A 23,473-nucleotide genomic window follows, 5' to 3' on the forward strand; every position below is an offset into this window, starting at 1 on the left:
GATTTCTTATGAAAATTAACATTTTCTCAAATGCAAATCATACGATTACGATATGAAATGTTAATATATGTCGTATGGGAATTATAGCGGCCCCGTATAATTTTCATAAAAAAGACCAATAATTTTCATACGAAAACTATATGATTAATGGAAGAATTTTCTTATGGATTTTAATACTGTTTATATGGTTTTTTATAGTACACACCATGAATTGTGTATTTATGAATCCCGCACTACGCTCGCCGAACGTGGTGATAGGGAACACAACAGTTATCGTTCTTACATCAAAAATTATCTATTTACCGACCCATTTTGGATGTAATGTTGCCAATCTAGGCAAGGAAACATTGTACCCAAAATCGGCTGGGAACAAGATAATTTTTAATGTCATCAGAACGATAGTTGTCGTGTCCCCTATCACCGCGTTCAGCGAGCTTAGTGTGGGATTAATAAATACCTAATTCATAGCGTGTATTATATGCACCTGTGAAGCATTTTTTCTTGTTCTTACGTTAAAACGATTTAAATACATAAACTGTAAGTCTGTTTATAATTTATATATTTATTTTGTTTTAATTTTTGTATTTATTTTTCCATTTAAAGTTATAATATCTCAATTTAGGATCTAATTAAATTTCTATTGCTGGTTTCAATCCGTTTGGTGCTTTAGTTGGAGTTAGCACAGTGTTCAAACCAAGAACTTGTAGCCGCAAGTCTGAAAGAGTTAATGAAAAATATTTAAATTTTATATATGTATTAGCAATTCGATAAAATAAGGTACCATCAAAATTTAAAAGTACTCTGATTTTGTCCAAAGTTTATGTACTTTATTTTTATCGGAAAATTTTAATTTAAACCCGTATTTTTTTTAAAATACTTTTCAAGGGTGGGGTCCTTGAAGAAGTTTATTAATAAAATAATAACAATAGGGTTACCTTGAATTCAGTGAATACGAACTTTTTTTAAATAATTAAAAAATTCTTCCAGAATGTTGGAGAACATACTAAAATAAGCAACTTTGCTGAATATAGTAGGGGAGAGTAGTCAACAGTGAGTCAACGGGATTAGTTACGTCATAAAACATTCAAGATCCATGACATTTTCATGGAAAATGAAGTTTGTGAACCTACATCGCATAATGTAGTTTGAGAAAAAATTGTTGATTTTTTTATATCTATACCTATAAAAATGGATTTCTGTCTGTCTGTCTGTCCATATGTTCCTTTTAGAATCGAAAACTACTGAACCGATCGGCGTGAAAATTTGCATGTAGGGTTTTTTGGGGTTGCCGAAGGTTCTCTCGATGGCAAAAGACCCCTCCTCCCACTAAAAGGGGGGGGGGGGCTCCCATACTAATCTATGCCTATAAAAATGGATTTCTGTCTGCTCTATGTTCCTTACAGAATCGAAAACTATTGAACCGTTCGGAGTGAAAATTTGCATGTAGGGATTTTTGGGGCCAGGGAAGCTTTTTATGAAGATTCGAGACCCCCTCCCTTTGGAATAGGTGGCTCCCATACAAATCACACACAAATTTCTGCATAACTCGAGAACTAATCAAGTAAATGAAATCAAATTTGGTATGTGGAGGATTTTGGGGGCATGAATATTTTTCATGGTGACTTAAGACCCCTATCCCTTCTGAAAGTACCATTTCGTAAGAGTGATCCTCTCCGCTTTCGTTCGTTCGGACCTAACTGAAGAAAAGTAATAGAGGTCAGTAGACTTAGGAAAACAAATATACCTAGACAGAGGTGATTTCTGCGGGAGCTACCCCCTGAGTAGCCGGTGCTTCCGACGGCGCGTCGCTGGCATCACTTGTTTCATTTGTATGAGAATCCTTCCTACTTATCACAGGGGTGAGGATCCCCAAATGAGGAAATATGTTTTTCATTTCTTAAAAGAAAGAGGGGTCTCAGTACACCACAGAAAAAAAATCCTGCCTTCAAAAACCCCCATATGCCAAATTAAGCTCCATTTGCTTGATTAGTTCACGAGTTAAATGGAAATTTGTACAGTGGACTCTCGGAAAAGTTAATCGATTGGGGAATGGGTCGATTAACTTTTCCGAAATATTAACTTTTCTGAGTAGGTAGTCCTAAAAATCATTGAAAATGATAAATACAAAGGCGAAAAATGCATTCCAGGATATAGGATACACATTTGTATGTATTTAGAAGTTCTAATGAAAAGATATATGTAGTAAGATCTTTATGAAATAATACTTAGCTCCTTTCAGTAAGTTTAAAATAGTCGGTTCACTAGTTTACTTTTGTATTTTCGTAGTCTGCGACTACGTTTTAATAATGTTCGTATTTTAGTTCCTTCTTTTGCATTTAAAATTCAATCTGAGTTTGCGCTTTTCCAGTATGTTATTAATCAGTATCACGATCAGTAGTTTTCGATTCTGTAAGGAACATATGGACAGACAGACAGAAATACATTTTTATATATAAGACTAGCTGATCCGGAAAAGGTTGGTAAACGGCTAGATAATGCGGAATATAGTGGTCGTTAGCCTCATAGTGGTCGTTAGCCTCTTATCCAGCAACTCCGATCCCGACCTCCTCGTGGTACCAGCCGGAATACGAGCAACCTTAGCGGAGATCGGGTAACCAACCCCGGTGGAAACTAAGGTCGTATACTAACCGGGAAGGAGGTATAGTGCGTCTCGGCACTATGAGATGGCAGCCCCATCGCGAGACTCGGTAGTGTTGCCCCAGTACGGCTACACACCTAAACTAAACTTAACTAACAACATTCAAGCATATTCGGAGCGGAATATTCGGCATCGACCTAGGCGACGAAATAAGGACGACGAATGGAGACTCGGGACTTGGAACTGCAGATCGCTAAATTTCGCAGGTTGCGAGCGGGTGCTGATTGAACAGCTGGAACCCCGCAAACTCGGCATCGTAGCTCTGCATGAAATCTGTCGCAAAGGAGAGAAGGTATGGAAGATCCGTGGCGGAAAGGCCCAGTTTTACCAGAGCGGTGGCGCTACCAACGAACTGGGAACGGGCTTTGTAGTGCTGGGCGGAATGCAGGATCGCGTGATAGATTGGAAGGCGATCAACGAGAGAATGTGTGTATTGAGGATAAAGGGCCATTTCTTCAATTATAGCATCATTAACGTGCACTGCCCGCACGAAGGTAGACCCGACGATGAGAAAGAAGCGTTCTACGCGAGGCTGGAGGCTACGTACGACAGCTGCTCGTCACGGGACATCAAGATCGTCATCGGGGATATGAACGCCCAGGTCGGTAGGGAAGAAATGTATAGACCGGTGGTAGGACCCCATAGCCTGCACACCGACACAAACGATAACGGCCAACGATGTATAAACTTCGCAGCTTCCCGAGGCCTGGTGATCCGAAGTACCTTTTTCCCGCGCAAGGATATCCACAAAGCCACCTGGAGATCACCTGACCAACGTACAATGAACCAAATTGACCACGTTCTCATAGAGGGCCGGTTCTTCTCTAACATCACGAACGTACGCTCCCGTCGGGGTGCGGATATTGATTCTGACCATTACCTAGTAGCAGTACATGTGCGCTCAAAGCTGTCCACCGTATACCGGACACGTCAAAGCCGCCCTCCTCGGCTGAACATCAGGCAGCTAGATAACCCACACGCTGCCGAGAACTCCGCGCGAGTACTGAATGAGGCACTGCCTTCTTCCGAGGAGTTAGGTGCTTCAAACCTCGAAGACGGTTGGGGCAGAATACGCTCGGCCATCGGAGAGGCCGCTACCGCGGCACTAGGTATTGAGCCTCGGAGTACACAAAATGATTGGTTTGATGGGGAATGCCAACAAGCGGTGGAGGAGAAAAAAAACGCTTGGAAAAATTATCTAAGTATTGCCACTAGAGAGAACCTGGCCAAGTATCGACGAGCTAGGAACCAGTTGACCACGATCCTGAGGAGAAAAAAGCGCCAAAATGAGGACAGAGATCGTGAAGAATTAGAACAACTATTCCGAGCTAATGACACGCGCAAGTTTTATGAGAAGGTGAACCAAACTCGGAAGGGCTACACACCGAAACCTGACATGTGTAGGGACGAGGGAGGGAATCTAATTACAAACGAGCGCGAGGTGGTCGACAGATGGAAGCAGTTCTTCGATGAACACCTCAATGGCGAAGTCGCAGAAGGAGGCGGAACGGAAATTAACCTAGGAGCGCCCATGGAAGATAGTGATGTCCTAGCACCTGATCTCCAAGAAGTCAAACGAGAAATCAGGTTGCTGAAGACCAATAAAGCCGCTGGGAAGGACCGCCTACCGGCAGAGCTTTATAAACATGGCGGGGAAACGCTAGCAAAGGCTCTACACTGGGTTATTTCGAGGATTTGGGAGGAGGAAAAGCTACCGGAGGAATGGATGGAAGGAGTGGTTTGTCCCATCTACAAAAAGGGTGATCGGCTAGACTGCTGCAACTATCGTGGTATTACGCTGGTAAACGCCGCCTACAAGGTACTCTCCCAGATCCTGTTACGCCGGCTGTCACCGATAGCACAAGGTTTCGTAGGGAATTATCAGGCGGGTTTCATGGGGGCTCGCGCAACTACGGACCAAATGTTTACTATCCGACAGATCTTACAGAAATGTCGGGAGTACAACGTGCCCACGCATCACATCTTTATCGATTTCAAAGCAGCATACGATACAGTCGATCGAGACAAGCTATGGCAGATAATGCACGAATACGGTTTCCCGGACAAACTGACGCGACTGATCAGAGCTACATTGGATCGAGTGATGTGTTTCGTACGCATCTCTGGGACACTCTCGAGTCCCTTCGAGACGCGACGAGGGTTGAGACAAGGTGACGGTCTATCCTGCATGCTGTTCAACATCGCTCTTGAGGGGGTGATCCGACGAGCGGGCATTGAAACGAGAGGCACGATTTTTACCAAGAGTAGCCAACTTCTAGGCTTTGCAGATGACTTCGATATCATAGCCAGGAACTTTGCGACGGCGGAGGCAATCTACGCCAGACTGAAAGCGGAGTCTAGGAGAATTGGGCTAAAAATAAATGCGTCGAAGACCAAATACATGAAAGGAAGAGGCTCAAAGGAAACAAATGCGCGCCTCCCACGGACGGTTACCGTTGACGGCGACGAACTAGAAGTGGTAGAAGAGTTCGTGTATTTGGGATCGCTGGTGACCGCGGACAACAACACTAGTAAGGAGATCCAGCGGCGCATCCAAGCGGGAAATCGAGCCTACTTTGCCCTTCGTAAAACGCTACGATCAGGAAGCATACGCCGCCGCACGAAGCTAACAATGTACAAAACCATTATTAGACCGGTAGTTCTTTATGGACTTGAAGCCGTGACGCTGCTTACGGAGGACATACGCGCCCTTGCCGTGTTTGAGCGGAAAGTGCTGCGGACGATATTTGGCGGAGTACAAACTGAAAGTGGAGAGTGGCGGAGGCGTATGAATCACGAGCTACAGGCACTGCTTGGGGAGACTCCCATCGTACATCTAGCGAAAGTTAGCAGGCTACGGTGGGCCGGACACGTCGTAAGGATGCCGGACGACAGTGCGACGAAAACGGTCCTCTTCAACAACCCCACCGGCACCAGGAACAGGGGGGCCCAACGTGCACGATGGCTCGACCAGGTCGAAAGCGATTTGCGACTTCTGAGACGACTAGGAAATTGGCGACGAGTGGCCCAAGACCGAGTTGAATGGAGACGAGTGCTTGAAACAGCACGAGCCACCCCGGCTCTATGCTGCTGAAGAAGACTAGCTGATCCGACAAACTTCGTATCGCTACAAACTAAACTGCTGTACATAAATCCGGAATCTCAGATGACATTTTTGAGGAGTTCAACCTTAGAATAAATCATTTTTGGCAGTTACGTAACTATGAAAGCATGGGTAGTTCAATGCACAAATTTCCAATTTTACCGGACATTAAAGTTGAAAACAACTCCCCCCATTGTTTAGACAGAAAAACTAAAACGGATATCATTTAAATATTCGCCGTGATTGTATAACATTTCGCCGAATACCAGTTTGCGGAAAACCAATTCTCGAATGACCTTTTCGCGGAAAGTACCATATCGCAGTGGTGATTTCCATCTTACTCGCCGCCGCTCGTTTGGACCCAACTGAAGGAAAGTAATAGAGGTCAGTAGATCTAGGAAAACAAATAAACCTAGACGCTGAATCATCTAGTGTTACTACAAATAGTTTTTGGTGGTCTTGTTATTGACTGTTTTATGGAAGAGTCTAAAATCTCTCGAGTTCGATTAGTTTGAGTTACGCAAAAATTTCAGTTTTATTTGTATGATAGTCCCCCACCACCTCAATCCACCATGGAAAAAATTGCTTTCTCCAGAAAACCTCACATGCCGAATTTGGTTCCGCTTGCTTGATTAGTTCTCGATTTATGCAGAAATTTGTTTTCATGTGTATGGGAACCCCCCCCCCCTCTTAAAGGGCCTCGTAAAACCCCCACATATCAAATTTGGTTCCCTTTGCTTGATTAGTTCTCGAGTTATGCAGAAATGCGTGTTTCATTTGTATGGGAGCCCCCCCCCCCCCCTTTTAGAAGGGGAAGGGGTCTCAGCACAGAACAGAAGTGAAAGTCCAAATGATTCGGCGATCAAAACTGGTAACAGAGTATTTTTTGTTTTTATTTTTCTTTGGGAAGGTTTTCGCATAGAAGCGAATAACAGCAATATAAGCAGAACGCTGGCTGCCAATCGCATAGGAGCTATCACATGCTTTCGTGTGCATTCGTATGCGTTCGTGTGTTTTCGTGGAAAAAAGTGACTCACTACCGCCAGGTTCGCCAGTATCTGTAGAAAGTAACATGTACGTGTTTGGATTTCTACTTCCGCTTCTGTTCTGTGGTCTCAGTACACCATGAAAAAAATTCTTATCTCCAAAATCCCTCACATGCCACATTTGGTTCCTTTTGCTTGATTAGTTCTCGAGTTATGAGGAAATTTGTATATTATTTGTATGGGAGCCCCCTCCTATAGAGGGAAGGGGTCATAATGCACCATAGAAAAATTCTTGCTTTCTGAAACCTCCACATGCTAAATTTGGTTCCATTTGCTTAAAGTTCTCGAGTTTTGGGGAAATTTGTACTTCATTTGTATGGGAGCCTTCCCCCTTCCCCTTAGAAGGGGAAACGGTCTCAGTACACCATAGAAAAAAATCCTGCCTTCTGAAACTTCCACATGCCAAATTTGGTTCCATTTGCTTGATTAGTTCTCGTGTTTTGAGGAAATTTGTGTTTCATTTGTATAAGAGCCCCCCCTCTTACGCCCTCCTTAAAATTGCTCTCTTAAAATTGCTTCTCCATAAAATTTCTGGTCATTTTATCTATCCAACGACACATAAATTGTTCAGTTTCATACAGTAGTTCAGAAGTTATTAAATTTTGAAATCTTTTATTCAAACGTTACACTTCTATTTTCGTTTTCAGAAAGTGCTATCCAGTCCCAGTATAGTAAACAAAGACGTAGTCCTACGTCAAAATTCATCCCTGCAAAAATCCCCACATACCAAATTTGGTTCCGTTTGCTAGATTAGTTTTTGAGATATACAGAAATTTGTATTTCATTTGTATGGGAACCCGCCTCCTAAAGGAGAGCGTCTTAAAGGTTCAAACACGCGTGATTGATTTCTGGGATTTCAAAAGCAGTTTTGCGTCTGTCAGAACGCAATGGTAAATTTTCATGAACATATCTTGTGTTTTGAGCATGAAAACTGCTTTTGAATCCTAGAAATTAATGACGCGTGCTTGAGCCTTAAAAGCTCGATGCTCCTGCATCCATGGATATCGCAGAACTGTTGTAATTCAATACTACCACCGGATGGTCGCAATTATGCCTACAAGCTACTACTTTATCTTCGCAGATAGTTACATTATTATCGAGACTACGATCGATGAAGATGATAAAGCCCTCCCTGTATTTCCTGTGAAAAAATACGTGAGCTTTTGATCGCTTTAACAGATAAAAAATATCAAGTTCAAGTTATCAAGTGCGTCCCTTGTCATTGTTCCATAGTGGCAATGAGAAGACTAATTAAATTTCTAACACGTTCCCAGTTTTCCCTAGTGGCGAATGCTACACTAGAGTTAAAATAACTCACTTCAATCCCACAACATAATACAACAGATAAAAAAGTGCCTCATTTCTTAAAACAAACTATAAATCGTCATCTAAAAACCTTGAAAACTATGTCAATAAAGCCCAGCTAATTAAAGCAAATCAGGTCACTCCCTCAGAGTGTCTCTCTAAATATATATATATAAACAAAATAAAAAAAATATGGCTCGTTACCATTTCTACAATTGAGCCTTAAGAAAATAGATAACTTATTAAACATAATTCTTTACCTATGTAGCACCGAGCAGCAACCAGTTCCATTTTCATCGTGCCATGTTGCGTAATCCGAATAAAATCAGGAATTCTGTTACTTTAATCGTTTTCCTGCAAAGTAATTTAAACCATTTTAAACAATGCGGTAGGTAGATAAATGAGTTCCTAAACCTACGTAATACAAAGCAGCAGCAAGCTCCTCCGTACCGTTTGTTTTTGTTATTCCGAAGGTTCGATCAGTTAGCGGGTTGCGGGAATACCGGCTTCTCTAGCAGCAAACACATCACGATAACAAGTTCCCAAACGTCGTATATTTGCCGGATCTTCCCGATCGTTCCGTTCAGATAGTTCCGAAACAGGTTTAGGAAAAGCAGCTCGTAGTATCATACAAACTGCACCAATAGCAACTATAACGGAAAATGGTAATGAAACACGACGTGCCGGAAAAATATAATCCAAAGGCAGGAAACAACTTACCGGCAGACCAACTTTTCCTTTGCATTAATTGTGCCGAAAAACAATTAGCTAGCTACACATTATCCACTCGTTCGATATTATGTCCCGCAACACGCCGACCGCAAACAAAATGCGAAAAAGATTAAATTCGCAACGTAATATTAAAAATTCACACATTTAAATAACGCGCACATTCAGAAACAAACAAAACACGAAAACTTTTGACAGCCGACGATCGTTACACGATAAAACAAGACGAAACGAAAAAGTTATAAACAACCCAAAAATGGGTAATCAACCTGTATTTCATACGTCACACGTATGAAATTCAAAGTGAACTATTATGTTTTTCTTCCTGCAGCTTATGAAGTTCTTTATTTTGCGTATGACAATCATACGTTTCGTATGAACGCGAAATTATATACCATTTACCTGATTCATACGATCCATGTTATGAAAATCCTATGTGAATTTCGCTGAGTGTAGGAGTATGTGGTGCGTATGGTGCGTGGTGCTTGCTGACATTTACGCACACTTCGCCGCGTATACGTACACATACACACACACACGCACACGCACACACACACACACACACGCACACACACACACATATATCTATACCTATAAAGAAAGATTTCTGTCTGTCTGTCTGTCTGTCCGTATGTTCCTTATAGAATCAAAAACTACTGAACCAATCGGCATGAAAATATGCATGTAGAGGTTTTATGTGGCCAGAAAAGGTTTTAGTGATGGTTAAAAACCCCTCCCCCCACTAAGAGGGGGGGCTCCCATACAAATGAAACACAAATTTCTGCATAACTCGACAACTAATCAAGCAAATAGAACAAAATTTGGCATGTGGGTGTTTTCGGTGACAAGAATTTATTCTATGGTAAATTGAGACCCCTCCCCTCTTTATAAGGGGAATTATAACTCCTCTCCTCTTTAAAAGGGGGGGCTTCCATACAAATTTCCTCATAACTCGAGAACTAATCAAGCAAATGGAACCAAATTTGGCACGTGGGTGTTTTCAAAAAAAATTTTTTTATGATGAATTGGGACCTCTACCCACTTTAGGAGGGGGGGGGGGGGCTCCTATACAAATGAAATTCAAATTTCCTCATAACTCGAGAGCTAATCAAGCAAATAGAACCAAATTTGGCATGTGGAGGTTTCTGGAGGCAAGAATATTTTCTATGGTGAATTGGGACCCCTCCCAACTTTAAGAGGGGGTGCTTCTACATAAATGAAATACAAATTTCCTCATAATCCGAGAACTAATCAAGCAAATGGAACCATATTTGGCATGTGGGTGTTTTTGGAGGCAACCATTTTTTCTATGATGAATTAGGACTCCTTACCTTTTTAAGAGGGGGGGCTCTCATACAAACGAAATTCAAATTTCCTTATAACTTGAGAACTAATCAAGCAAATGGAACCAATTTTGGCATGTGGGAGACTTTGGAGTCTTGAATTTATTTTACGATAGTTAGAGACCTCTCACCCCTGTGGTAGGGGGATATGGACTCTCATACAAATAAAACAGAAATTTTTGCGAAACTCAAAAACTAATCGAACTCGAGAAATTCGAGACTCTTCCATAAAACATTAGTCAATACAAGACCACAAAAACTATCTATAGTAACACTAGATCATTCAGGATGAGACGGTCGCGAGTGTTGCCGGTGACCCGCCGTCGGAAGCGCCGCCCACTGGGGGGCTTACAAAACTCGAGATTGTGACAAAGATCATCCGAGATTCATGATTTATGTACAATACAGGTTAATTTGTGGCAATACGAAGTTTGTCGGGTCAGCTAGTATATATATATATATATATATATATATATATATATATATATATATATATATATATATATATATATATATATATATATATATATATATATATACGAGAATGGAGAAGGACATTTTGAACCTGAAGTGGAGCATTCTGGTGAACAGAACATTGGGCTACTAGGTTAGATTACATTTTACACATAAAACTAATAAGCGGCTGTTGAAGACTCGACAAATCATTTACCCATGGGAGGGTTCTTTCTGTATTATTATACCAATTGAGTTTTAAAAAGAAAAATAATTTGATTTTTCGTTTAAAATTTAATTTATTTACATTCAGTTTTCTTAACTTAGTTCAGCACATCATTCACGGTATAACATCGAATATATCTTTGCGAAAGTTCTTGCGGTAATGCCTAACCGTAATTCTCGATGGCAGCTCTCGCACACAGTAGTTCGAGTTGTATAAATTCAAAACTTCTAAGCTCGGAAAATTTGCGTCCATTTGATTGGTCACAGCCAACGTAGCCTTGTGCAACGTTAACTGTTGGAGGCCGTTCATGGGCGGCAGGTCGCTTGACAACAGTAGCTTGCTATGCAGAATAAGCGTACGCAGATTGCAGAGCCCAGCCAACAGATCAAGTAGAGCTTCCGTTTTGTAACTCATAACCTCCAAGGTTCTCAGCTGCGGGAAACAAAGGCGACCATTTCTCGTTTCTGGCATATGGTACTGCCCGTGCCAATCGATTTTTAAATAGTGAACTCTGGGAAACAAATGTTGCAGAGTATCGAAAATCACCTCCGCATCTGTGTCAATTTCGAGTATTTCAACGTTGGGAAAAACACTATTCTCGTTTATTAACATTCTGAAAGGACCTGTATCAATACATAAAGAAAGAATCTGTAGCAAAATATAATTTAGTGATGAAAACTTCGATATCGAAACTTTTAAATTATTTACCTTAAGATGCGTTAGGCTAGCCAAAGGTCGAAGCGGTAAAGTAATTCGCCAGAAACGTAACTTGGTCAGCAGTGGACAAAACTGTATTAATTCTGCTGCTAAGTTCTCGCTGTTGAAACTAAGTTCAACAGCTGTAAGCTTGGTTTCTTTTGTCCAGTTTGAAAAATTATAAATGTTACGGCTAATTCGAAGCGTACGCAGATTCGGAGCTACACGAATGACGTCAAAATCTGACAGATTTGCGGTGTGTAATTCCTTCAAATTCTCTAGGACCGGTAGTTGGTCGTTGAAGCCATCTGGCACGACCATGTCGGCGCGGAATACGAGCTTCACAAGCCGTGGACATGTTGAAAGTATTTTAAGCGTAAGAAAGTCTAGTGGAGCGTCATATATAAGTTCTTTCAAGGATGAGCTTACTTTCTCAAACGATGTCAGTATTTTTGTGACATTCTTTTCTTCCACAGTTAAATCAGGTTGACGGTATATGCGAATGCTCTGGTAGTAACGTGTAATTGTTGCTGGTGTGCAAAGTTTCAATGTCATTCTAATGTGATCCAAAAAGCTGTAGTCAAAAGCCACTTCATTCCACTGTTGGCATACCAAAGAAAGCGCTACCCGGTCGGCCAAGCTTGGTAAATTAACAAATATACGCTGCAACACTAGGATGGGTAGATCATTGAAATGGATTCCGCGAGAATCCATTACTGCAGTCGATCAGTTCTTCCACAGACCGTCAAAATTATGGCTATAGTTTAACTTATTCCGACTTTCAACTGATGAAACTACTGTTCTGTAGAAAACTGAACGATGAACAAAGAACAACTCTTATCACTTAAGGGTACCGCCAGAGTGCAAGCGACATGCGACGCGGACGCGACATTTCTTGCTGTAGTTATACGCGCAGCCCTTTTTCGCCCGAAGCAGGACTGTGCATTTAGCAACATGAGAGCGAAAATATGAGCTTTCAAATGGATATACAGCAAAGTTTTGTTAATTGGTGGTTCGTTAATTGGGCGGTTCGTTAATTGGGTGTTCGCTAATTGGGCTATGTGACAACTTGAATGTCAAAATTGTATGGAATTTTCGAGTTTAGAAATTTCTAACAACTGTCAGCGAATCAGCTAGAGTGCAGTCGTGGCCCAATTAACGAATTCAGGCTGTATTACTATATATAGTTTCCTTGTGTCTGACTGTAACGCTAGATCCTAGCAAGCCGTTAAATAAATTTTTTTCTAGACTTCAACACGCGTAGTGAAGGTAACAATGATTTCAGCAGTGGGTGGGTGGGTGTTCAAAATCGGCAATTTGATAGGTTGCCAAATAATGCGATACTGATTCCAACAATTCCCACGGTTGAAAAAAATTGATTTTAAAACAAACGTCAACCATTTGAGATTGATGGAGCATTTTAAACGTGTCATTTGGCACGTGATAATAAGGATAGCCTACGATTTAATCAAGCTATAATTAATTATCAGAAGCTGCCAAAATAGCGCATACTCAATATAAAGCGCGAAAACGCATATCCTGTTGAGTATCTTTATACCTACATTTACTTCTTCCGGTGTTCCTTACGAGAATGGTAGCTAAAACCCTTTCCGAATCAGGTGTTGGATGATATTTGAATCACAACGAGATGATGTAGCGTATTTTCTTAAATAGTCTCATGTTTTATCAAGGACACATTCAAAGTTTGATAGTAAAAAAAGCCAGGAGCAAAGAAATCGAAATGTGGCTAATGTGAAATGTTGTTACATGATTTTGTTGCTAAGTTGATTTACGAACGCGATCTGAAATATCTCATTATAAAATAACATAAATAATTGCAAATTTAGGTTCTAATTTTAAGAATTTTGTAAAAGTAGCTTTAGACGTTTACTGTAAATTATTTTATTTAAAGTGTTTTAGAAGTGTTCAATTTTTTTAAAGACTGGGCCGCAAAAAAGGCCGTCGAAATCTACATCAGACTTTGTGTTGCGTTGACTCGATTTCAAGCAAATAACTAATCCAAAAGCATGTCCGTTTAGTAAACAGGAAGGGTATTTGTAATTGTGGTTCAACGAGTGGTAGCGGATTAGATAGCAAACGACTGCTCGGAATAATGCAAACAGCATCTACTGCAATGATAGTATTGGCGACACCGATTTTCAATTTTATCTAGGTTCTAAAATTGAGTACTTCTTCAAAATGTTCTGCCTCGAGCAGGACGTTCTCCACCATTCGTAGATTTTAACACTTTATGTCTAAACCCCGTTTGTTCCGTTTGTAGATTACATATGTTTGAGTTATTAGAACGGTATACCTTTTTGAGATATTTCACTAATAAATTGTAATTCGTGCTATTACGTTGTATACAGTAGGATTTCGAATTTGGCAACAAATGTGTGTCGCCTATGTTGCCAAAATCGAAACCGTGCCAAAATCGAGACCCTTTTTGGATATGAAAAAATTGAATGTAAGTGCGTTAGAAATTAAACGTTATTAATCAACGATTGCAACCTTCTTATGTTTACAAAATCCGCCAAGAGCTATCCGTGCGGTGCAAGTAAGTTTTTGGCGACCTGCGGTAAGATGTAGTCCAATGCAATAAAAATATTATTGTTCGAAACATTCTATAACCGCAAACTTTTTTTCATGAACACACTTTGGGCAATATTTTTTCGTAATTTAAAGTATGTATGCAGAAACTGACTGACATTTAAGCATATTTTTGGAAGTAAATTATTTTGTGCTGCCAAAAACGGATACTTTTGTTGCCAAAATCTAACCATGCCAAATTCGAAGTCCCACTGTATTGCATTTTCAAAGGTTTTGGTATCGTGGCTAGCCACGACGGGTCAACCTAGTATATATATATGACGTATAGAAGACTCATCCGATTCAACAGACGCAAGGAATAGTGATGCGTCTTCGTCGCAATCCAACGATTATACTCATCATGTGGGTGATGGAGGACATTTTGAACCTGAAGTGGAGCATTCTGGTGGACAGAACATTGGGCTACTAGGTTAGATTACATTCTACACATAAATCTAATAAGCGGCTGTTGAAGACTCGACAAATCATTTACCCATGGGAGGGTTCTTTCTGTATTATTATACCAATTGAGTTTTAAAAAGAAAAATAATTTGATTTTTCGTTTAAAATTTAATTTATTTACATTCAGTTTTCTTAACCTAGTCCAGCACATCATTCACGGTATAACATCGAATATATCTTTGCAAAAATTCTTGCGGTAACGCCTAACCGTAATTCTCGATGGCAGCTCTCGCTTATTATAGTAGTTCGAGCCGGTGTATAAATTCAAAACCTGTAAGCTCGGAAAATTTGCGTCCATTTCCTTGGTCACAGTCAACCCAGCCTTGTGCAACGTTAACTGTTGGAGGCCGTTCATGGGCGGCAGGTGGCTTGACAACAGTAGCTTGCTATGCAGAATAAGCGTACGCAGATTGCAGAGCCCAGCCAACAGATCAAGTAGAGCTTCCGTTTTGTAACTCATAACCTCCAAGGTTCTCAGCTGCGGGAAACAAAGGCGACGATTTCTCGTTTCTGGCATATGGTACTGCTCGTGCCAATTGATTTTTAAATAGTGAACTCTGGGAAACAAATGTTGCAGAGTATCGAAAATCACCTCCGCATCTGTGACAATTTCGAGTATTTCAACGTTGGGAAAAACACTATTCTCGTTTATTAACATTTCGAAAGGATTTTCATTAATACATAAAGAAAGAATCTGTAGCAAAATATAATTTAGTGATGAAAACTTCGATATCGAAACTTTTAAATGATTTACCTTAAGATGCGTTAGGCTAGCCAAAGGTCGAAGCGGTAAAGTAATTTGCCGGAAACGCAACTTGGTCAGCAGTGGACAAAACTGTATTAATTCTGCTGCTAAGTTCTCGCTGTCGAAACTAAGTTCAACAGCTGTAAGCTTGGTTTCTTTTGTCCAGTTTGAAAAATTATAAATGCTACGGCTAATTCGAAGCGTACGCAGATTCGGAGCTACACGAATGACGTCAAAATCTGACAGATTTGCGGTGTGTAATTCCTTCAAATTCTCTAGGACCGGTAGTTGGTCGTTGAAGCCATCTGGCACGACCATGTCGACGCGGAATACGAGCTTCACAAGCCGTGGACATGTTGAAAGTATTTTAAGCGTAAGAAAGTCTAGTGGAGCGTCATATATAAGTTCTTTCAAGGATGAGCTTACTTTCTCAAACGATGTCAGTATTTTTGTGACATTCTTTTCTTCCACAGTTAAATCAGGTTGACGGTATATGCGAATGCTCTGGTAGTAACGTGTAATTGTTGTTGGTGTGCAAAGTTTCAATGTTATTCTAATGTGATCCAAAAAGCTGTAGTCAAAAGCCACTTCATTCCACTGTTGGCATACCAAAGAAAGCACTGCCCGGTCGGCCAAACTTGGTAAATTAACAAATATACGGTGCAACACTAGGTTGGGTAGATCATTGAAATGGATTCCGCGATAATCCATTACTGCAGTCGATCAGTTCTTCCACAGACCGTAAAAATTATGGCTATAGTTTAACTTTTTCCGACTTTCAACTGATGAAACTACTGTTCTGTAGAAAATTGAACGATGAACAAAGAACAACTCTTATCACTTAAGGGTACCGCCAGAGTGCAAGCGACATGCGACGCGATATTTCTTGCTGTAGTTATACGCGCAGCCCTTTTTCGCCCGAAGCAGGACTGTGCATTTAGCAACATGAGAGCGAAGTCGTGTCGCGTCGCTGTCGCGCTTACTCTGTACGGGGCCTAAGGCAGGCCGTCGTCGTTTTGTATTGTTGGGAAAAGCCAAACAATGAACTAAATGTACAAAGCGATGGTTAAACACGGCTGGGGTGGAATGGTGGTAAGCGGGTGGATTACGGCTAAAGGTGTTGGCAATTTAGTCTTCAATCGATGGCATAATAGATCAAAATATCGATTTAGACATTTTAAAGCAAAATTTGAAGCCAAGTGCCAACAAAATGGACTTTAGTCAGAGGTTCAAGTTTTACTGAGACTGAGCTTCATAGCACAAAGGGTTTTTAACCACACGGTTACTTTACAACTGATCAAAACTTACCACAATACCACAATATCTCCAGACATCAATGCCATTGAAAACCTTTTGGAATATTTCTCCAAAAAAGTTAGAAACCATCAAATTTCTAACAAAAACGGTCTTAGAAAGCACTTAATAGACGAATGGGACCAAATTCCCACCAAAAACACGAAAAAACTGGTAGACAGCATTCCAAAACGACTAATGGCAGTTGCAATGACCAAAGGGCTAAGGATACCATATTAAATGCTAATCTTTGAAATTAAGCCACATCTGCGAAACCAAAACTATTAATTCGAAGCCCGTACGAATATGGATTTGAGTGGATTTTTTCTTACGCTAATTTATAGTATTTTTTTCAGATAAATAAAAACCATTTTTCCAAAACCAGATATACATACCTTAAAATTAACATCTGACACTATGATTTTACTTGAATAACATGTCCCTAAAACTTCTGTTAAACATTCGAATGTTGAAAAACGAAATCTGCAAGGTGCCGTACGAATACGGATTTGTATCACTGTAACCCTTTATAAGGCCGTGACAAATAAGCCGCGAAGAATAAACACAAACTTTGAAACCCGATTTAATCCACCTGTTGGTGAAAAGAACCTTTGTTATACCATCTTATTTATCATTTGAGATAGAAATCGACACGTCTTTGGAACATAACTTAACTTTTTGATAACACTGTGTTAGTTATCATCAATATGCAAAGCAATCAAATAATTGTGTGCAAAGTTCTTGCACAGAATTGATATTTAAGAGGAAGCCCTACATTGGAAAGTTGAAAAACACGATTTTCTTTGCATTTTCTCAAGGTTTATTATGCCTGCAGAAATGATGTATCTAAAGGATTTTGCGGTATTCGATCTCGACGCAATGCAGAGCATAAACTGTAGGGTTACCTCAAAGGAAGTGCATCGCTGTACAATACTTCAAACGCACTTTCCTCGTACATGTATCTCAAAATCAAGACAAAAAAGAAATACTATAGTCTTTCGATCGAAAACCGATCCGTGGGAATTCAGCAAAAAGCTAATTGCATCAGCTTTCCAACCTCATCCGAATATCAGCGACATGAAATAAACTTTACACAAAAATTTACATACATATTGTTCTAATAATACATTACCTGTTCATAAACCCATGCGGTAATATTTTATTTATACTAAAATAATATCTTTATGATATATGTTGTGAAGTTGTTTTTTATCCATATCATCCACATTTTGATTAGTTCTGAAATACATACTCGAGCCGATAGTTTCACTTCTAGAGGATTTTTTAAACTGAATTACGAGTAAATTGTACCTATAGTTTGTGTTCTGCTTGTCCACACCATGACCTACAGCCGAACAAATTTAAATATACTCAAAATCGGTTAGTTGGATCCGCAGAAAACAGAAAGAGTGTTAAAATACAACTAATAAATATATGGCCTTAGCATCTAACAGTCACCCGATGCATCGCTTCCACTACTAACACGAGCATGATCCTGGCGAACGTCCTTGGTTAGACTGAAGATCCAAACCATCCCCGTACTCGTTGCGTTCCCAAAGACCGTCCGTTTCGATAATCTGCATAAAAACAAACAACATTTACCGACTTCAAACTCGGAAAAGTTTCTGAATTACCTTTCTAACCACTTCCTGGAATGCATCCCGTACGCCTTCGTTGGTCTTAGCCGAGGTTTCGATAAACATCGTTCGGTGCCGTTTCGCAAAGCGAAACCCGTCGTCCCTGCTAACAGCTCGTTCAGCAGAATCTATTTTGTTTCCGACTATCATTTTTGCCATGTTATTCCTCGTCCCGTAGATTTCTAGCTCGTTCAGCCACGATTCCAACTTTTGGAATGTGTCTTTTTTCGTAACATCGTAAACCAATATAGCTCCCTGGGCATCTCTGAAACAGATTTTTTATCAGCAAGAGGTATTAAAGGCACGAAAAGATGGAACCTACCGGTAATAACTAGGGGTTAGCGTCCGAAACCTTTCCTGTCCGGCAGTGTCCCAGATGGCTAGTTTTACCTTTAGATTATCTACTTCGACTATTTTGGTTTTAAAGTCTACACCGATCGTTAATGCCTGGTCCTGGTCAAAATCATCTTCGGTGAATCGTAGCATAAGACTGAAATCAATAGTTTCATCATTATCAAATTGTTCTTACGGATTATCTATGCTAGGAAACTGCGTAGTCATAGGCGGGTAACAAGTTCAAGGGCGAACTGATTTTTTCTCCTTAGTTTATTACGACGAATATCATAAAAAACAATATTCTTTCAATAGTTGAACAGCAATCAATCCTGGGTTTTAAACCTGATTGTTGAATACGGAAATAAAACATGATTACATCCCAATTGTTTACCTAGATTTTCCGACACCGCTCTCTCCTATTATTAGGATTTTAAACGTAGCTAGAATGTTGTCCTGCTGCATATTGCGTTATGAAACTTAGGTTGAACACTGGTAAATAAAACCAAAACTCTAGTCACCAATTAATATGCTACACTTCTTGTTAACTTCGCTGGTTGATTGTAGAAAATTACATTCCTTTATTCGGTTCCACTTTTTTGTATGAGAGCAGTGCAGAAGTTTTTTGGAGAAGGCCTGCGCTGCGATTAAAAATAACAATGATTTATCTGCGGTTCATTCCTTCACTGCTGTTTGTTGCATTTTCAGCTATAATTCATTTTGAGCTGCCAAAACTGATGACAGTTTCGGTTTGCTTTTCGTTTGTTCAACGTGGGCCGCGCCACGTGGGATCGTTAATAGTTCGTATCTTGAACACAGATACCGGCAGATGAAATTTGGACAAAAAAGTCTTGAAAATACATAAAACAAATTTTTAAAGAGAGGTTTTAATTTTCTTGTTATAGAATTTCTAAAACAATTTTTGACGTTTTATAAGAATATGGTTTTTATTCTTTAAATTTTTTCGGTCACAGAAATCGAAAAAAAAATATTGACAATTTAATTGCAAATTGCAAGGAGACTGTCCAATCAATAAGTGCGCAATCACTCATAAAAGTGCTATTTTGACTTAAATCATTTTGATTTCTTCGGCGTAGGGTAACCAACGTATTTTGGACCCCTTTAGCAGCTGTACATAATTTGGACACTTACAGCAAAATCAAATGGAAGTGTCCAAATTATGTACAGCTGCTGATGGGGTCCAAAATAGGTTGGTTACCCTACTTATTGCTTGGAATGTAACGAAAAAGTGCGCTGAAGATACCGAAACGATTTAATGCAGAATCGCACTTTTATGAGCGATTTCGCAGTTTGGATGGTACAATTTTCCTTGCAATCAGCAATACATCTATTTATTAAATCTAGGAAAGAATATAAGAATCAATTAAATAGAATTAAATGGCATTTGCACAAGCTTGCTTATTGATAATTGTTAGTGCGGACAAACGAATGCTAAATATAGTATTATTTGTATTTTGATGAAGCCAAAAGTAATGGCTCTTATCAATTCCAATCACATATTATTGCTAAGATTCAATTTTTTCCTAGAATTTATTAGCTGAGTGCGTGAAAATACTCCAATTTTGGTACTTGTAAGAATATTCATCAATGGCATCACAAAATATACAAATTACAAAATACATTGAGCTTGCTGACGTTTGCCGCACACACACACATCGACGTGCGATTTGTTGTTGCTGTTGTTGACTTTTTTTAATGTTATTTATTCTTAATGTATCTGATCCCTCTTGTTGCCACCTTACAGACCAAGCTTTGTAAATTTTACACATTTGTTGATTTTACACATTTGTTTTTGTTTCCCCCCAGTTATACTCCGTTAAAAAACATACGTTTGAGTGAAAAACGATAAGTTTTTGTAGCCTTTTTATTACTGGGGTTAGCAAGCTCTAATACTGAAAACACGTAACAATTGTTTAGGAAGATTCTATTATTTATTTGACGCTATTTTACGCCACACATTGGTCAATACGGCGCAACCTTTCTAATTTTTTTTATTAAAAAAGATTGCAGATTGCAGATTGCAGTGAAAAATGCACTAAATGCAATTTCCGCATTCAACAATCAGGACACATCAGGTTTAAAACCCAGGATTGATTTCTGTTCAACTATTCGAAGAATGTTGTTTTTTATGATATTCGTCGTAATAAATTAAGGAGAAAAAATCAGTTCGCCCTTGAACTGTTACCCGCCTATGGCTACGCTACGCAGTTTCCTAAATGCACAGAACCTGCAGGGAAACAGTGAAAGATCTTGCAATCAGTGTTGCGATCTAAATGGAACCGTTGCAGTACTTCGTAATAGGGAATATTATCAGTCGTATTTCTTCATCAAACAATATCAATCAAATTGTTTCTATGCTATTTTCTATTTTCAAAATATTTTTACCAAAAATAGTGTGATAAAATCCAAATACATTACGTTATGTTGGAAGCCTGTTTGTTAACATTAATGCAATTTTTCATTCCAAACATTTTCGAAACTTTAGCATCGCTGGATACGAACGTAGCAGCACTGACAGCTTCTGGTAAACTTACATAGTAGCACCAAATTTTCATAACGTGAGTTTATCTACTGTTAAATTTAGGTCACTTTGCACTATATGTTGAATTATTTGCAGTTGTATAATTCGAATTCGAAATAACTATCCCGAAACGTATCTATGATCTCAATCGTGGTCTCAATTTTCTTCTGCCTCTACTGTTTGGTAATCAACAATTTGACGGTTCGTAAAAATTTGACATGAATCAATGACAGCTCGTTGCTGGGTTTTTACTTGCATTCTTTCTGCAAGTTCCTTGTATTTCGGGTTTTTGATGCAATCTGCAAATATTATTTTCTTGATTGCTTACTTAAGTGGCTTGCCGTAGGGCTTGCCGTCCTAAAGACAAAGCCTGTTGAACAAGGTTTCTTGTTCTGTTCTTGTTAACTCGGTTGTGGGCTACCGCTGTACTTGGACATCAAGTACAGTGGACCCCCGTTCGTTTGAACGATTCCTCATGCAAACTAACGGGGTTAGCTTTTAATTTAAACAACTGGTAACCCTAAATATGCTGGAGCTTGTGTAAACTGGCTGCCCTGCTCTTTATTATTGTTTTGGTGGTTTGATTCAGTGGCAGTTGCAAGCAGCGAATATTTCATTCTCCGATCAGATTTCTACCATAATCGTTGGGAAAGCGCATTGTGAAACAGATTGAACACGCTAGATCAGTACAAACAAATCGTGTTTATGTGCATTGTCTGCGTAAGCAAATGATGTATCTGTTCAGGTTTAGCCACCTTATAGATACTAGGTACGCCAGAGAGCTATGCGCGTTCATGGTTCATCATCCACCTCCACATTCCATTCTCCTGTACGCCAAAGATCGTTCTTATCAATCGTCTTTCAAAAACGCCGAGCACTCGCAGATCTTCCTCGAGTATTGTCCATGTTTCATGCCCGTAGAGAACAAACGGTCTAATGTGCAATATTCTTGGGATATGGCGGTTCGGTTTGGAGTAAGAATACTAGATGTGGTCCTCGTAACGTGTCGTTCTCGACTATATTGTACTGAAATATTTCTTCCTATGCTATGTGTCGTACGTTTTACGCTATGCGCTGTGTCAGCGTATAATTGTCACCGTTCGACGCGGTACAGTCCGTTTACGCTTATACAGCATAACCGATCCGCGTCGCGCTGAACCATTTCAATCATGAGCGTCCACCACACGCCCTATTTACATTTTTTAAAAATTGTTATCTATAGTTAAGAATTTTTAAACTAAACAAGGAAATATGAACTAGGATTTATATAATGCGTATTATTCCCATGTAATTTGAAAGAACTCATTATGAAACAATCGTCCACCACACGTCCTATTGTTTCAAATTATATGTATTATTATTTTCATTCCTTATAACTTTTTATTCTATTTTTATGTATTATATCCTCTTTACCATTGATCTCTACCCTTATATTTGAGTCTATGTCCTCTACTACTCTGTATGGACCTATAAATTTATTGTCCAATTTTTTACCTATTTCATTTTTAATTAGGACTAAGTCATCTTTGTTATAACATTTTGGTACAATGTTTAAGTTATTTTTCATTGTTCTTTTCATCTTGCTAGAAAGAAGGTTTTCTCTTATTTCTTGATGGCATACTTGTAACTTTAACGTCAATTGCTTGCTATAGTTGTCTATGTCATAAATGGGCACTGGATTATCATTTGTTAAATTTGAAGGCATGTTACTATTTTTTCCGAATACTAAATAAAAAGGTGTGTATCCAGTGTTAGTGTGAACGGTATTGTTATATGCGAATGTGTAAAATGGTATCCAATGTACCCAAGAAAATAATTTTTCGTTACAATAGATGCGTAAAAAGTTTCCTAAACATTTGTGTGTGTTCTCCAAAGAACCTATAGTTTCATGATGGTAAGCTGTAGAATTTAGTTTTTGAATATTCAATAATTTGGCAATGGATGTAAACAAACTCGACATAAACTCTGTTCCTCTATCCGACGCAATTCGTTGTGGAACACCATATTTTAAAATAACATGCTCCACGAATGCTTTAGCTACTGTCTCTGTTGACTTGTTAGGTATCGGTGTTGCGGTTATAAATTTTGTTAACTCGCATTGCGTTGTTAGTATATATTCGTATCCATTGGTAGGTATCAAAGGACCAACCAAATCTACGTAGATTTTTTCAAATGCTGTGCTTGCTGTTGTCGTAATGATCATTGGAGTTTTTCCGCATCTTCCAACTTTTGATATCTGGCATTGCTTGCATTTTTTAATGAAATTCTCTACATCGCATTTCATGTTTTTCCAAAAATATCTTTTGCTTATA

The 23,473-nt window shown here is 39.3% G+C and overlaps 1 protein-coding gene and 1 long non-coding RNA gene across 2 annotated transcripts; both read right to left on the reverse strand.

The window, feature by feature from the left end:
• Positions 1-612: 612 nt before the first annotated feature.
• Positions 613-8,829, reverse strand: LOC128738269 (uncharacterized). The gene is made up of 3 exons (XR_008412084.1): positions 8,564-8,829; positions 8,374-8,467; positions 613-715 (listed from the first exon to the last, which is right to left on the reverse strand). It is a non-coding gene; the product is annotated as an uncharacterized LOC128738269 (long non-coding RNA).
• Positions 8,830-17,795: 8,966 nt separating this feature from the next.
• On the reverse strand, positions 17,796-19,270 carry LOC128734118 (ras-related protein Rab-18-B-like). The gene is made up of 4 exons (XM_053828142.1): positions 19,014-19,270; positions 18,609-18,776; positions 18,284-18,551; positions 17,796-18,226 (listed from the first exon to the last, which is right to left on the reverse strand). The coding sequence occupies exons 1-4, from the start codon at positions 19,082-19,084 to the stop codon at positions 18,128-18,130; spliced, it is 606 nt and encodes a 201-aa protein (XP_053684117.1). The 5' UTR covers positions 19,085-19,270; the 3' UTR covers positions 17,796-18,127.
• Positions 19,271-23,473: the final 4,203 nt, after the last annotated feature.

The sequence above is a fragment of the Sabethes cyaneus genome, chromosome 2 (genome assembly GCF_943734655.1).
Source record: "Sabethes cyaneus chromosome 2, idSabCyanKW18_F2, whole genome shotgun sequence".
In the NCBI taxonomy this organism is placed as follows: Eukaryota; Metazoa; Arthropoda; class Insecta; order Diptera; family Culicidae; genus Sabethes; species Sabethes cyaneus.

Excerpts from the sequence above, each read along its gene's own strand:
- LOC128734118 (XM_053828142.1), bottom strand. The coding sequence starts at position 19,084 with ATGCAGCAGGACAACATTCTAGCTACGTTTAAAATCCTAATAATAGGA. Across the intron at positions 18,777-19,013 it reads AGCGGTGTCGGAAAATCTAG|TCTTATGCTACGATTCACCG; the intron begins GTAAACAATTGG and ends TATTGATTTCAG. Across the intron at positions 18,552-18,608 it reads CTAACCCCTAGTTATTACCG|AGATGCCCAGGGAGCTATAT; the intron begins GTAGGTTCCATC and ends AATCTGTTTCAG.